Here is an 11,931-nt window from a genome sequence, read left to right on the forward strand (position 1 = left end):
CATAGCAATTGCATAAAGGAGTTCTGTATCTATAATTCTTAAAATAATTATTATGTTTTTTGTGAACGTTTATCGTGAGTAATTTAGTAAATTCACCGGAAGTTTCGGTGGGTATGCTAGTTCTGAACGTCACATGCTAATGTAAAAAGCAGTTTTTTGATATAAATATGAACTTGATTGAACAAAACATGCATGTATTGTATAACATAATGTCCTAGGAGTGTCATCTGATGAAGATCATCAAAGGTTAGTGCTGCATTTAGCTGTGGTTTTGTTTTTTGTGACATTATATGCTAGCTTGAAAAATGGGTGTCTGATTATTTCTGGCTGGGTACTCTGCTGACATTATCTAATGTTTTGCTTTCGCTATAAAGCCTTTTTGAAATCGGACAGTGTGGTTAGATAAAGGAGAGTCTTGTCTTTAAAATGGTGTAAAATAGTCATATGTTTGAAAAATTGAAGTTTTCGGATTTCCGAGGACTTTGTATTTCGCGTCACGCCCATCATTGGATATTGGAGCAGGTGTTCCGCTAGCGGAACGTCTAGATGTAAGTTAAAACTCGTTTTTCAACCACTCCACAAATGTCTTGTTTAACAAACTATAGTTTTGGCAAGTCGGTTAGGACATCTACTTTGTGCATGACACAAGTAATTTTTCCAGCAATTGTTCACAGACAGATTCTTTCACTTATAATTCAATGTATCACAATTCCAGTGGGTCAGAAGTTTACATACACTAAGTTGACTGTACCTTTAAACAGCTTTGAAAATTCCAGAAAATTATGTAATGGCTTTAGAAGCTTCTGATAGGCTAATTGACATAATTTGAGTCAATTGGAGGTGTACCTGTGGATGTATTTTAAGGCCTACCTTCAAACTCAGTGCCTCTTTGCTTGACATCATGTGAAAATCAAAAGAAATCAGCCAAGGTACCATGTTCATCTGTACAAACAATAGTACGCAAGTGGAAACACCATGGGACCACACAACCGTCATACCGCTCAGGAAGGAGACGTGTTCTGTCTCCTGGAGATGAACGTACTTTGGTGAGAAAAGTGCAAATCAATCCCAGAACAACAGCAAAGGACCTTGTGAAGATGCTGGAGGAAACAGGTACAAAAGTATCTATATCAACAGTAAAACGAGTCCTATATCGACATAACCTGAAAGGCCGCTCAGCAAGGAAGAAGCCACTGCTCCAAAATGGCCATAAAAAAGCCAGAATACGGTTTGCAACTGCACATGGGGACAAACATCGTACTTTTTGGAGAAATGTCTTTGGGTCTGATGAAACAGGGGGTGGCAGCATCATGTTGTGGGGGTGCTTTGCTGCAGAAGGGGCTGGTGCACTTCACAAAATAGATGGCATCATGAGAAAGGAAAATTATGTGGATATATTGAAGCAACATCTCAAGACATCAGTCAGGAAGTTAAAGCTTGGTCGCAAATGGGTCTTCCAAATGGACAATAACCCCAAGCATACTTCCAAAGTTGTGGCAAAATGGCTTAAGGACAACAAAGTCAAGGTATTGGAGTGGCCATCACAAAGCACTTACCTCAATCCCATAGAAAATTTGTGGGCAGAACTGAAAAAGTGTGTGCGAGCAAGGAGGCCTACAAACCTGACTCAGTTACACCAGCTCTGCCAGGAGGAATGGGCCAAAACTCACCCAACTTATTGTGGGAAGCTTGTGAAAGGCTACCCGAAACGCTTGACCCAAGTTAAACAATTTAAAGGCAATGCTGCCAAATAGTAATTGAGTGTATGTAAACTTCTGACCCTCTGGGAATGTGATGAAAGAAATAAAAGCTGAAATAAATTATTCTCTCTACTATTATTCTGACATTTCACATTCTTAAAATAAAGTGGTGATCCTAACTGACCTAAGACAGGGAATTGTTACTACGATTAAATGTCAGGAATTGTGAAAAACTGAGTTTAAATGTATTTGGCTAAGGTATATGTAAACTTCCAACTTCAACTGTATCTAAAATATATTTTGATTTGTTTAGCACTTTTTTGATTACTACATGATTCCATATGTGTTATTTCATAGTTTTGATGTCTTCACTATTATTCTACAATGTAGAAAATAGTAAAAATTATGAAAAATCTTTCAATGAAAAGGTGTGTCCAAACATTTGACTGTTACTGTATATGTTTAATTATTATATTGACAGAATAATGAAGTTTGAAATAACTAATTTCAATATGCATACAGTGCCTTCAGAAAGTATTTGTATTTATTAGGGATCACCATTAGCTGCTGCCACTCTTCCTGGGGTCCAAACACATTAAGGCACTTGCATCACACATAAAACAGAAGATAAAACAGTGCATCATATAACATTATTACACCACTACATATCTACAATACAAAATCTATAATACCACCAAACAACAATATTACAATGTACGTGTGTGCTAGTGTATATATATATATATATATATATATATTTATATATATAGATATATAGATATGGACCTGAGAAGAGATCTATCGTATATTTTGATTTGTTTTTGAAATCTTATTCTACTGCTTGCATTGATTACCTGATGTGGAATAGAGTTCCTTGTAGTCATGGCTCTATGTAAACTCAGCAAAAAAAGAAACGTCCCCTTTTCAGGACCCTGACTTTCAAAGATAATTCATAAAAATCCAAATAACTTCACAGATCTTCATTGTAAAGGGTTTAAACACTGTTTCCCATGCTTGTTAAATGAACCATAAACAATTAATGAACATGCACCTGTAGAATGGTCGTTTAGACATTAACAGCTTACAGACGGTAGGCAATTAAGGTCACAGTTAAGAAAACCTATGACAGTAAAGAGGCTTTACCTACTGACTCTGAAAAACACAAAAAGAAAGATGGCCAGGGTCCCTGCTCATCTGCATGAACGGTTCTCAGGCATGCTGCAAGGAGGCATGAGGACTGCAGATGTGCCCAAGGCAATAAATTGCAATGTCCGTACTGTGAGACGCCTAAGACAGCGCTACAGTGAGACAGGACGGACAGCTGATTGTCCTCGCAGTGGCAGACCACGTGTAACAACCTGCACAGGATCGGTACATCCGAACATCACACCTGCGGGACAGGTACAGGATGGCAACAACAACTCCCCGAGTTACACCAGGAATGCACAATCCCTCCATCAGTGCTCAGACTGTCCGCAATAGGCTGAGAGAGGCTGTACTGAGGGCTTGTAGGCCTGTTGTAAGGCAGGTCCTCACCAGACATCACTGGCAACAATGTCGCCTATTGGCTCAAACCCACCATCGCTGGACCAGACAGGACTGGCAAAAAGTGATCTTCACTGACGAGTCGCGGTTTTGTCTCACCAGGGGTGATGGTCGGATTCGCGTTTATCGTCGAAGGAATGAGCATTACACCGAGGCCTGTACTCTGGAGAGGGATCGATTTCGAGGTGGAGGTCCGTCATGGTCTGGGGCGGTGTGTCACAGCATCATCGGACTGAGCTTGTTGTCATTGCAGGCAATCGCAACGCTGTGCATTACAGGGAAGACCTCCTCCTCCCTCATGTGGTACCCTTCCTGCAGGCTCATCCTGACATGACCTTCCAGCATGACAATGCCACCAGCCATTTTGCTTGTTCTGTGCGTGATTTCCTGCAAGTGTTCTGCCATGGCCAGCAAGAGCCTGGATCTCAATCCCATTGAGCACGTCTGGGACCTGTTGGATCGGAGGGTGAGGGCTAGGGCCATTCCCCCCAGAAATGTCCAGGAACTTGCAGGTGCCTTGGTGGAAGAGTGGGGTAACATCTCACAGCAAGAACTGGAAAATTTGGTGCAGTCCATGATGAGGAGATGCACTGCAGTTCTTAATGCAGCTGGTGGCCACACCAGATACTGACTGTTACTTTTGATTTTGACCACCCCTCCCCCTTTGTTCAGGGACACATCATTCCATTTATGTTAGTCACATGTCTGTGCAACTTGTTCAGTTTATGTCTCCGTTGTTAAATCTTATTTTCATACAAATATTTACACATGTTAAGTTTTCTGACAATAAATGCAGTTGACAGTGAGAGGACGTTTCTTTTTTTGCTGTTCTCCCCCCATAGTCTGTTCTTGACTTGGGGATTGTGAAGAGACCTCTGGTGGCCCCCCTTGACTTGTTGTTGTGTTACAGCCTGAATTTAACATTTATTATATTTAGATTTTTTTTGTCACTGGCCTACACACAATACCCCTTAATGTCAAAGTGGAATTATGTTTTTCTGGGGGGGGTCTCAAATGAATTAAGATGAAAAGCTGAAATGTCTTAAATAAATATTCAACCCCTTTGTTATAAAGTACCTAAGTAGTTTCAGGAGTAAAAATGTGCTTAATAAGTTGCACTCAGTGAGCAAAGAACATTAAGTGAAAAAAAAAAGAAAAACTAGAAAGTTCAATCTGCATAAATTTCCCTCACTAAGTCAACAAAACATTAGCAAAAGTTACCCAATTAGCGGGAGGGATGGGGCAACATCTTGTTGCGCACTGTAATCATGTTCAGAATGGCTTCCATTCAAAACCCATAGAGCGCTGTGAAGCACATAGCCTAAGGTCTGACGTTATGTATAGCATGTTACTGTACAGCCACTGCGTTCCAATTTAGGTGTTTATCTGTGCCAAATACTATTTTCAACCTGTATATGTGTACCTGTCTAACAATTGCTTGTTTTACGTTTTGTTTGATTAATAAGCAAGCCCGTATATGCTACCCTACTGTAACGAAAGCTGGTTCAATAGCAATGCGTCTGGTGTCTTTTTTTTTCCTGGACATGCATTAGCCAAGTAGCCTATCCATAAAAGGTTTCTAAAATGGTTTACTCGTGAGGCTTTTGCATTATTCACAATTCACATAGGCATACCTGCAGTGCATAGACTACTCCATTCAGCTTGTATCCATGACCATTTCCGAAGAGCGGCTCTTGTCCAGTTACCAAATACACGCCAAACATATTCAAATTATTCAGTCATATAAAACCATGTTTTTCACTGTTGCTATTACTGGTTATTGTAATAATTAATATAGAAATGTTCTACCAACTGAGGTACTCAAAGCACTTTACATAGTAGAGGGAAACCCACCACCAATGTGAAGCACCCACCTGGGTGATGCACAGCAACCATTTTTGTGCCAGAACACTCATCACACATCAGTTTAGAAGTGATATATGCCAATTAGGAATGAGGGGGATGATTAGGTGGCCATGATGGAATGGAGCCAGGTTTGGAATTTAGCCATTACACCAGGGTTAACACCACTAATCTTACAATAAGTGCCATGGGATTTTTAAATGACCACAAAGGGTCAGGACACCTGTTTAATGTCACATCTGAAAGACAGTACCCTACGCAGGGCAACGTCCCCTTCACTGCCCTTGGGAATTGGGATTTCCTTAGACTGGAGGGAAGAGTGCCCCGTACTAGCCCTCCAACACCAGATCCAGCAGCATCTGGTCTCCCATCCAGGGACTGACCCAGATCCACCCTGCTTAGCTTCAGAGGCAAGCCAGCAGTGTAATGCAGGGCTGCTATTTATTAAACTGTATCAATCCGCAATGGACTAGGAAGAGACTATTCCGTGCCCCCAGCCGAATTAAGACATCACAAAGACCGTCAGTAACCTACAGAACTTGAGACAACGGCATGTCATATTAATCAGTGAACAGCATTGATTGGCCTGTGAGTTTCTAAGCCCTCTTCACACCTATAATGAGTTAAACCCAACCCTTTCGCGCCACCGCCAGCTATTGCACTCAATTCCCTGTGAAAATAGCTAAAATATTTTTGATACACCCCCGGAACCTATAGCTATACCGGCAGCGCTAATATTTATCATTGCGCTAGCTTTGTAAAAATAGAACCCCTATGTCTACGATTTCTGACAATACCCCCATCCTTTTGAGACATAGTTACACACTTCTCCACGATAGTAAAGCCCAAGAGAAAATGTGGTTTGCACAAGTAATCGAATGAATATTGTCAGTTCAATCGGTGATAATCCACTTCTCAAACAAAACCAAATGAAAGCTGAACTGAGCTGTATTCTCAGGTGGGCGTGGCTTGAGCCTTGCTACTGAAATGACATAACCTACAAATAAATCCAGCTCTTGAAATTTTTTTTATATTTAGCCAGGTAAGTCATTGAGAAGAAATTCTCTTTTACAATGCTGATCTGGTAAAATGCATAATAACTGCACATCCCACAGTGTTTTATGAAAGACCTACAATCCATGCATGGTAAATGAAAGGGGCATGTTACTGTATCAAAAGGGCCCTGATTACCCCCATGTCCCACCCAGCTTGCAGATCGGCCAACATCGACCTGGTCCTCCTCATCGATGGCTCCAAGAGTGTGCGTCCCCAGAACTTTGAGCTGGTCAAGCAGTTTGTCAACCAGGTGGTGGACTCCCTGGATGTGTCCGCCCATGGGACTCGAGTGGGCCTAGTACAGTATTCCAGCCATGTGCGTACAGAGTTCGCCCTCAAAATGTACGAGAAGGCACATGACATCAAGAAGGCGGTGATGAACGTGGAGTACATGGAGAAGGGCACCATGACAGGCCTGGCCCTCAAGCACATGGTGGAGAACAGCTTCTCGGAGGACGAGGGTGCCCGCAAGAACATACCTCGCGTGGGCCTGGTCTTCACTGATGGCCGCTCTCAGGACGACATCACTGAGTGGGCCAAGAAGGCCAAAGAAGCAGGTCGGTGACATAAACTTATAAAGCGCCTGCAGTAATGTTTACATAAAGCCAAGGGAATGACAAAGATTGCATTAAAATGAGAATATCTTGCTTTGATAAGAGCTCATATAAGATGACTAGGAAATATGGAATCAATTGGTTCATACATGAAAACAGTTTAATAACTTTTTCTTTAAAGCGTAATACGTACTACTTACAGACAACAAATGTGTCCAAATCGCCTGCCATTTGCTACTTTGGTGTGTGACTGGCTGTTTCAACAAAACAGTTCTTGCAATTAAATACAGTTTAGGACTTCATCCAACATTTTTGTGACATACTGTGTTGTCCTCCTTGTCAGGTATCACCATGTATGCTGTTGGTGTTGGGAAGGCCATGGAGGATGAGCTGCGTGAGATTGCCTCAGAGACACTAGACAAGCACTTCTTCTATACCACTGACTTCACTTTCATCAACCAGATAGCCGAGAACCTCAAGCTCAGTGTCTGTGCAGGTACTGTATTCTATGATCAAAGCAAAACACAACACATCAGAACATGTTATTTTAGAACACTATCTACAGTCAGGCAATGTTTGTGTGTGTGTGTGTGTGTGTGTGTGTGTGTGTGTGTGTGTGTGTGTGTGTGTGTGTTTGTGTGTGTGTGTGTGTGTGTGTGTGTGTGTGTGTGTGTGTGTGTGTGTGTGTGTGTGTGTGTCTTGTGTCTTGTGTCTTGTGTCTTGTTTCTGTGTGTGTTGTGGACCCCACAAAGATAGTAAAACAAATCACGTGTGTGTGTGTTTCAGAGGAGAGCCAGGGAGAGATTGAGGTGAAAGACCCATGTGCCTGTGAGAGTCTGGTTGAGTTCCAGCAAGCAACAATGTCCACTCTGGAGCAGCTGAAAACAAAATATATCCTTCTATATACTGCACTTGTTCATTAAAGGTGCACTTTGTAGCTTGTCTTTTCCCTGTTGTAGCATGACCAATTACTGTATATGCGACTCATTTCAGGAAAATATGCGTGTCGCACGCCACTACTTCACAGGAGAGGTATTTGAACATTTATTTTTGATCAAAATGCGTTTTTGGCAGAAATGCCTTCCGGAAAATGTGAACTTTCAGGTTAATAACAAACTTGTATGCCACCTGTAAATACGAATAAAATTGTTAAATTACTAGCCTAGTTGGTTTAGCCCCAGAAAAAGGGGAACCTTCCCGCTAGCCATAATTGGCTGAGATAATGGATGGGCTGGACATGCCGAGAGATGAGTTCGGATTGGTCTGTCATGTAGCATGTGCTGCCATGTAGCATGTGCTGCTCAGTATGTGTAGGTCATCCTTTCTACTGCAGCTTTTGTGAAAGATATCGTGAAAAAGTACAAAAGTGTTGCTAATGCCCTCCACTTTCTGGAGGACAATCGTGCCATGCTGACTCTCTGACTGAAAATGAATCAGAACATGAGAAAAGCCCTGATTTACTTAAAAACATTTTCAATGAACCAGACATTGTAGAGTCTTCTGAAATGGAGATCAACAGTGTTGTTGTCACGGAAGAAGTTGACCGAGTTTTGAAATCAGTGGAATACCCGCTGGAAGCAGAGTATGATAGCTAAGGAGATGGAAAAAATGTGGAGGGAGTCAAAAAGAGAACACACAGAAGGCTGTTTTATAAAACACCAGTCTCTGGATTCCATCTTCAAACTAAGGGCAACCATGGCATCCGTGACAGAGAGGGATAAGCATTCATCCATGCATACGGGTAAGAGAATCTAGCTAGCAACATTCAGATATTATAAGTTTATAATTTTGTCAGAAAGTTGTTTTCATTGCAAATTAAAGCGTACTGTTAGCTAGCTAGCTAACGTTACGTGTTTGATCTGTGTAGTAATATTAGTATCTCAGAAAGAAATTTGCCTTGCTAGTTATAGCCTAATGTTAGCGAGCTAGCTAACATTGAACCTTGTTGGTTAACTTTAGCTAACTGCAGATTCATGCATGGTGGATAGCTATGACAATCAGTATGGGTTGGGATTATTGCTACGTTCAAAACAATTGGGGACTCTGGAAAAAAAACGAGCTCCGACTGGGAAAAATCGTTTTGAACGGTCATTTAACTCGGAATTCCAACTCGGGAACTCGGGCCTGTTTCTAGAGCCCCGACTTTCCGACCTGAAGATCACTGACATCATGATTTGACCTTGTATTTTTCCCAAGTTCTCGTATTTTTCCAAGTTCCCAGTTCCCAAGAGTGTGCTAAGCTGTCATCAAGGCAGCTTTGAAGAATCTCAAATATAAAATATATTTAGATTTGTTGAACACTTTTTGGTTACTACATGATTCCATATGTGTTATTTCATATTTTTTATGTCTTCACTATTATTCTACAATGTAGGAAATAGTAAATATCAGGAAAAACACTTGAATGAGTAGGTGTGCAAACTTTTGACTGGTACTGTATATATATATATTTTTTTATCATTACCTTAGATACTTTATAAATATGCATTTAAGTGATATACTGTAGGCCCAAATCCTAATGTGTGTGTGTGTGTGTGTGTGTGTGTGTGTGTGTGTGTGTGTGTGTGTGTGTGTGTGTGTGTGTGTGTGTGTGTGTGTGTGTGTGTGTGTGTGTGCGTGTAACTCAAGTTGTTGCAGAGATCTTCCATTGACATCAATGCATAATTTATACCAAAGTCCAAATTTTGTGCACACGTTTCAAGTTAGGATTCAGCCCAACATCAATCCAATAATGCCATCCAATTCTACTACTACTGACCACAATATCATTAAACTCAGCCCAACATTTCTCATACAGGCCATTTGACAATAAAATTGAATGATGTGTTTATTTCCTTAACCCATTTCTACTGACAGGTATGACTGCACAATTGGAGGGCATGGAGAACCAGCTGCTGTCACGAAAATGAGGGATGTCATTCAAGTAACCCAGCAAGAATAAGGAGATGCGTTGAGCATAGAATAATTTTCCTGTCAAGAATGTAACAGTAAAAACACAAGTCCTATCAATGTCGAATTTCCATGATGTAAATGGAAACCCAAAACAATATTTTATGTAGAATATCTCATTTCAGCGCATGAATGTGGACATGCAATGGACTTCAAGCACATCCATACTTAATGTAGACATAATCACAGGCAACTAGAAAGTATATCCATTGTTTATAACTTAAAGCTCCAATATGTAACTTTTTGGGCGACCCAACCAAATTCACATAGAAATATGAGTTATAGATCTGTCATCGAAAGTCTAAGAAGCTGGTAGATTGGTTCTATGCTTCCAGTTTTAAAGTTTTGTTTGTGTGTCTTTTTACTTTCATTTTTGTACATCTTCAAACAGCTGAAAATAAAATATTATTGGTTATGGAAAATTTATTTCACAATTGTTTACATGGTACAATGATTCTCTACGAACTTAAATTAGGCAAACTATTAGAATTTTATCAACCAGGAAATGCCGGGGCGATTTCTGCATAGTGCGTGTTAAATACACAGTATTTTTCCATTCTCACACCAGATGGTTTTTATTTGTGCTCCGTTTATCCTTAATATGGTTTGTTAATGTTATGTGTTTATAGCAAGTTTGATACCAGCAGTAGATAACTGGGGGAAAAAAATATTAATAAGTATTATTATTATTACCACTTCAAATTCGGATGCATTTTCTCATAGAAAGTAATGTAATCCAATATTTTTTGAGGAATAAATGATAGGAGAGTCGTAAAAAGAATACAAAATTAGGGTACCTGGATTCACAAAAGTGAAACCAAGCGTCACAAAATTACCTAGATCAAAGCAAAACATTACTGTCAAGAGGGTGAGAAAGTTCTGTATTAATTTGAGCTCCAAAAAGACATCCTAAATGAGTAATTAAGATCACATTAATTGTCTTACTTTGTAACTATGTATGAAGTTGAATGAGGTCATGAATTTACTGGTATATTATGTGAAATCAAAATACCACCACAAAGGAAGGGAAGTTTATGCCCAACTATTGCTGTGGTTTACTTAAGCAATAAGGCCCGAGGAGGTGTGGTATATGTTCTTACACATGACACAACGCGGGGGCCTGGACACAGCCCTTAGCTGTGGTATATTGGCCATATATCACAAACCCACGAGGTGCCTTATTGCTATTATGAACTGGTTGCCAATGTAATTAGAGCAGTAAAACTAAATGTTTTGTCATACCCGTCGTAAATGGTGTGATATACCACAGCTGTCAGCCAATCAGCATTCAGGGCTCGAACCACCCTGTTTATAATTTATTTTAACCTCTTACATCTAGATGTTCCGCTAGCGGAACGTCTGCTCCAATATCCAATGATGGGCGTGGCGCGAAATACAAATTCCTCTAAAATCCGAAAACTTCCATTTTTCAAACATATGACTATTTTACAGCTATTTAAAGACAAGACTCTCGTTAATCTAACCACACTGTCCAATTTCAAAAAGGCTTTACAGCGAAAGCAAAACATTAGATTATGTCAGCAGAGTACCCAGCCAGAAATAATCAGACACCCATTTTTCAAGCTAGCATATAATGTCACAAAAACCCAGAAGACAGCTAAATGCAGCACTAACCTTTGATGATCTTCATCAGATGACACACCTAGGACATTATGTTATACAATACATGCATGTCTGTTCAATCAAGTTCATATTTATATCAAAAAACTGCTTTTTACATTAGCATGTGACGTTCAGAACTAGCATACCCCCCGCAAACTTCCGGGGAATTTACAAAAAATTTACTAAATTACTCACGATAAACGTTCACAAAAAGCATAACAATTATTTTAATTTATTTATTTATTTCACCTTTATTTAACCAGGTAGGCAAGTTGAGAACAAGTTCTCATTTACAATTGCGACCTGGCCAAGATAAAGCAAAGCAGTTCGACAACATACAACAACACAGAGTTACACATGGAGTAAACAACATACAGTCAATAATACAGTAGAAAAAAAATAAGACTATATACAATGTGAGCAAATGATGTGAGATAAGGGAGGTAAAAGCAAAAAAATGCCATGGTGGCAAAGTAAATAAAGTATAGCAAGAAAAACACTGGAATGGTAGATTTGTAGTTTGAAGAAAGTTCAAAGTTCAAATATAAATAACATGGTGCAAAGGAGCAAAATAAATAAAATAAATAAATACAGTAGGGGAAGAGGTAGTAGTTTGGGCTAAATTATAGATGGGCTATGTA

General features: G+C 39.9%; 1 protein-coding gene across 1 annotated transcript in view; it reads left to right on the forward strand.

Annotated features, from left to right (window-relative positions):
• Positions 1-10,098, forward strand: part of LOC115208427 (matrilin-4) — a 60,111-nt gene extending 50,013 nt beyond the window's left edge. Inside the window, exons 8-11 of the mRNA XM_029776481.1 lie at positions 6,317-6,721; positions 7,062-7,214; positions 7,505-7,609; positions 9,569-10,098. Coding sequence (XP_029632341.1) covers positions 6,317-6,721; positions 7,062-7,214; positions 7,505-7,609; positions 9,569-9,627 — 722 coding nt within the window. The 3' untranslated portion in view covers positions 9,628-10,098. The remainder of the gene's footprint in view (positions 1-6,316; positions 6,722-7,061; positions 7,215-7,504; positions 7,610-9,568) is intronic.
• Positions 10,099-11,931: the final 1,833 nt, after the last annotated feature.

The sequence above is a fragment of the Salmo trutta genome, chromosome 14, assembly GCF_901001165.1.
Source record: "Salmo trutta chromosome 14, fSalTru1.1, whole genome shotgun sequence".
Classification (NCBI taxonomy): Eukaryota; Metazoa; Chordata; class Actinopteri; order Salmoniformes; family Salmonidae; genus Salmo; species Salmo trutta.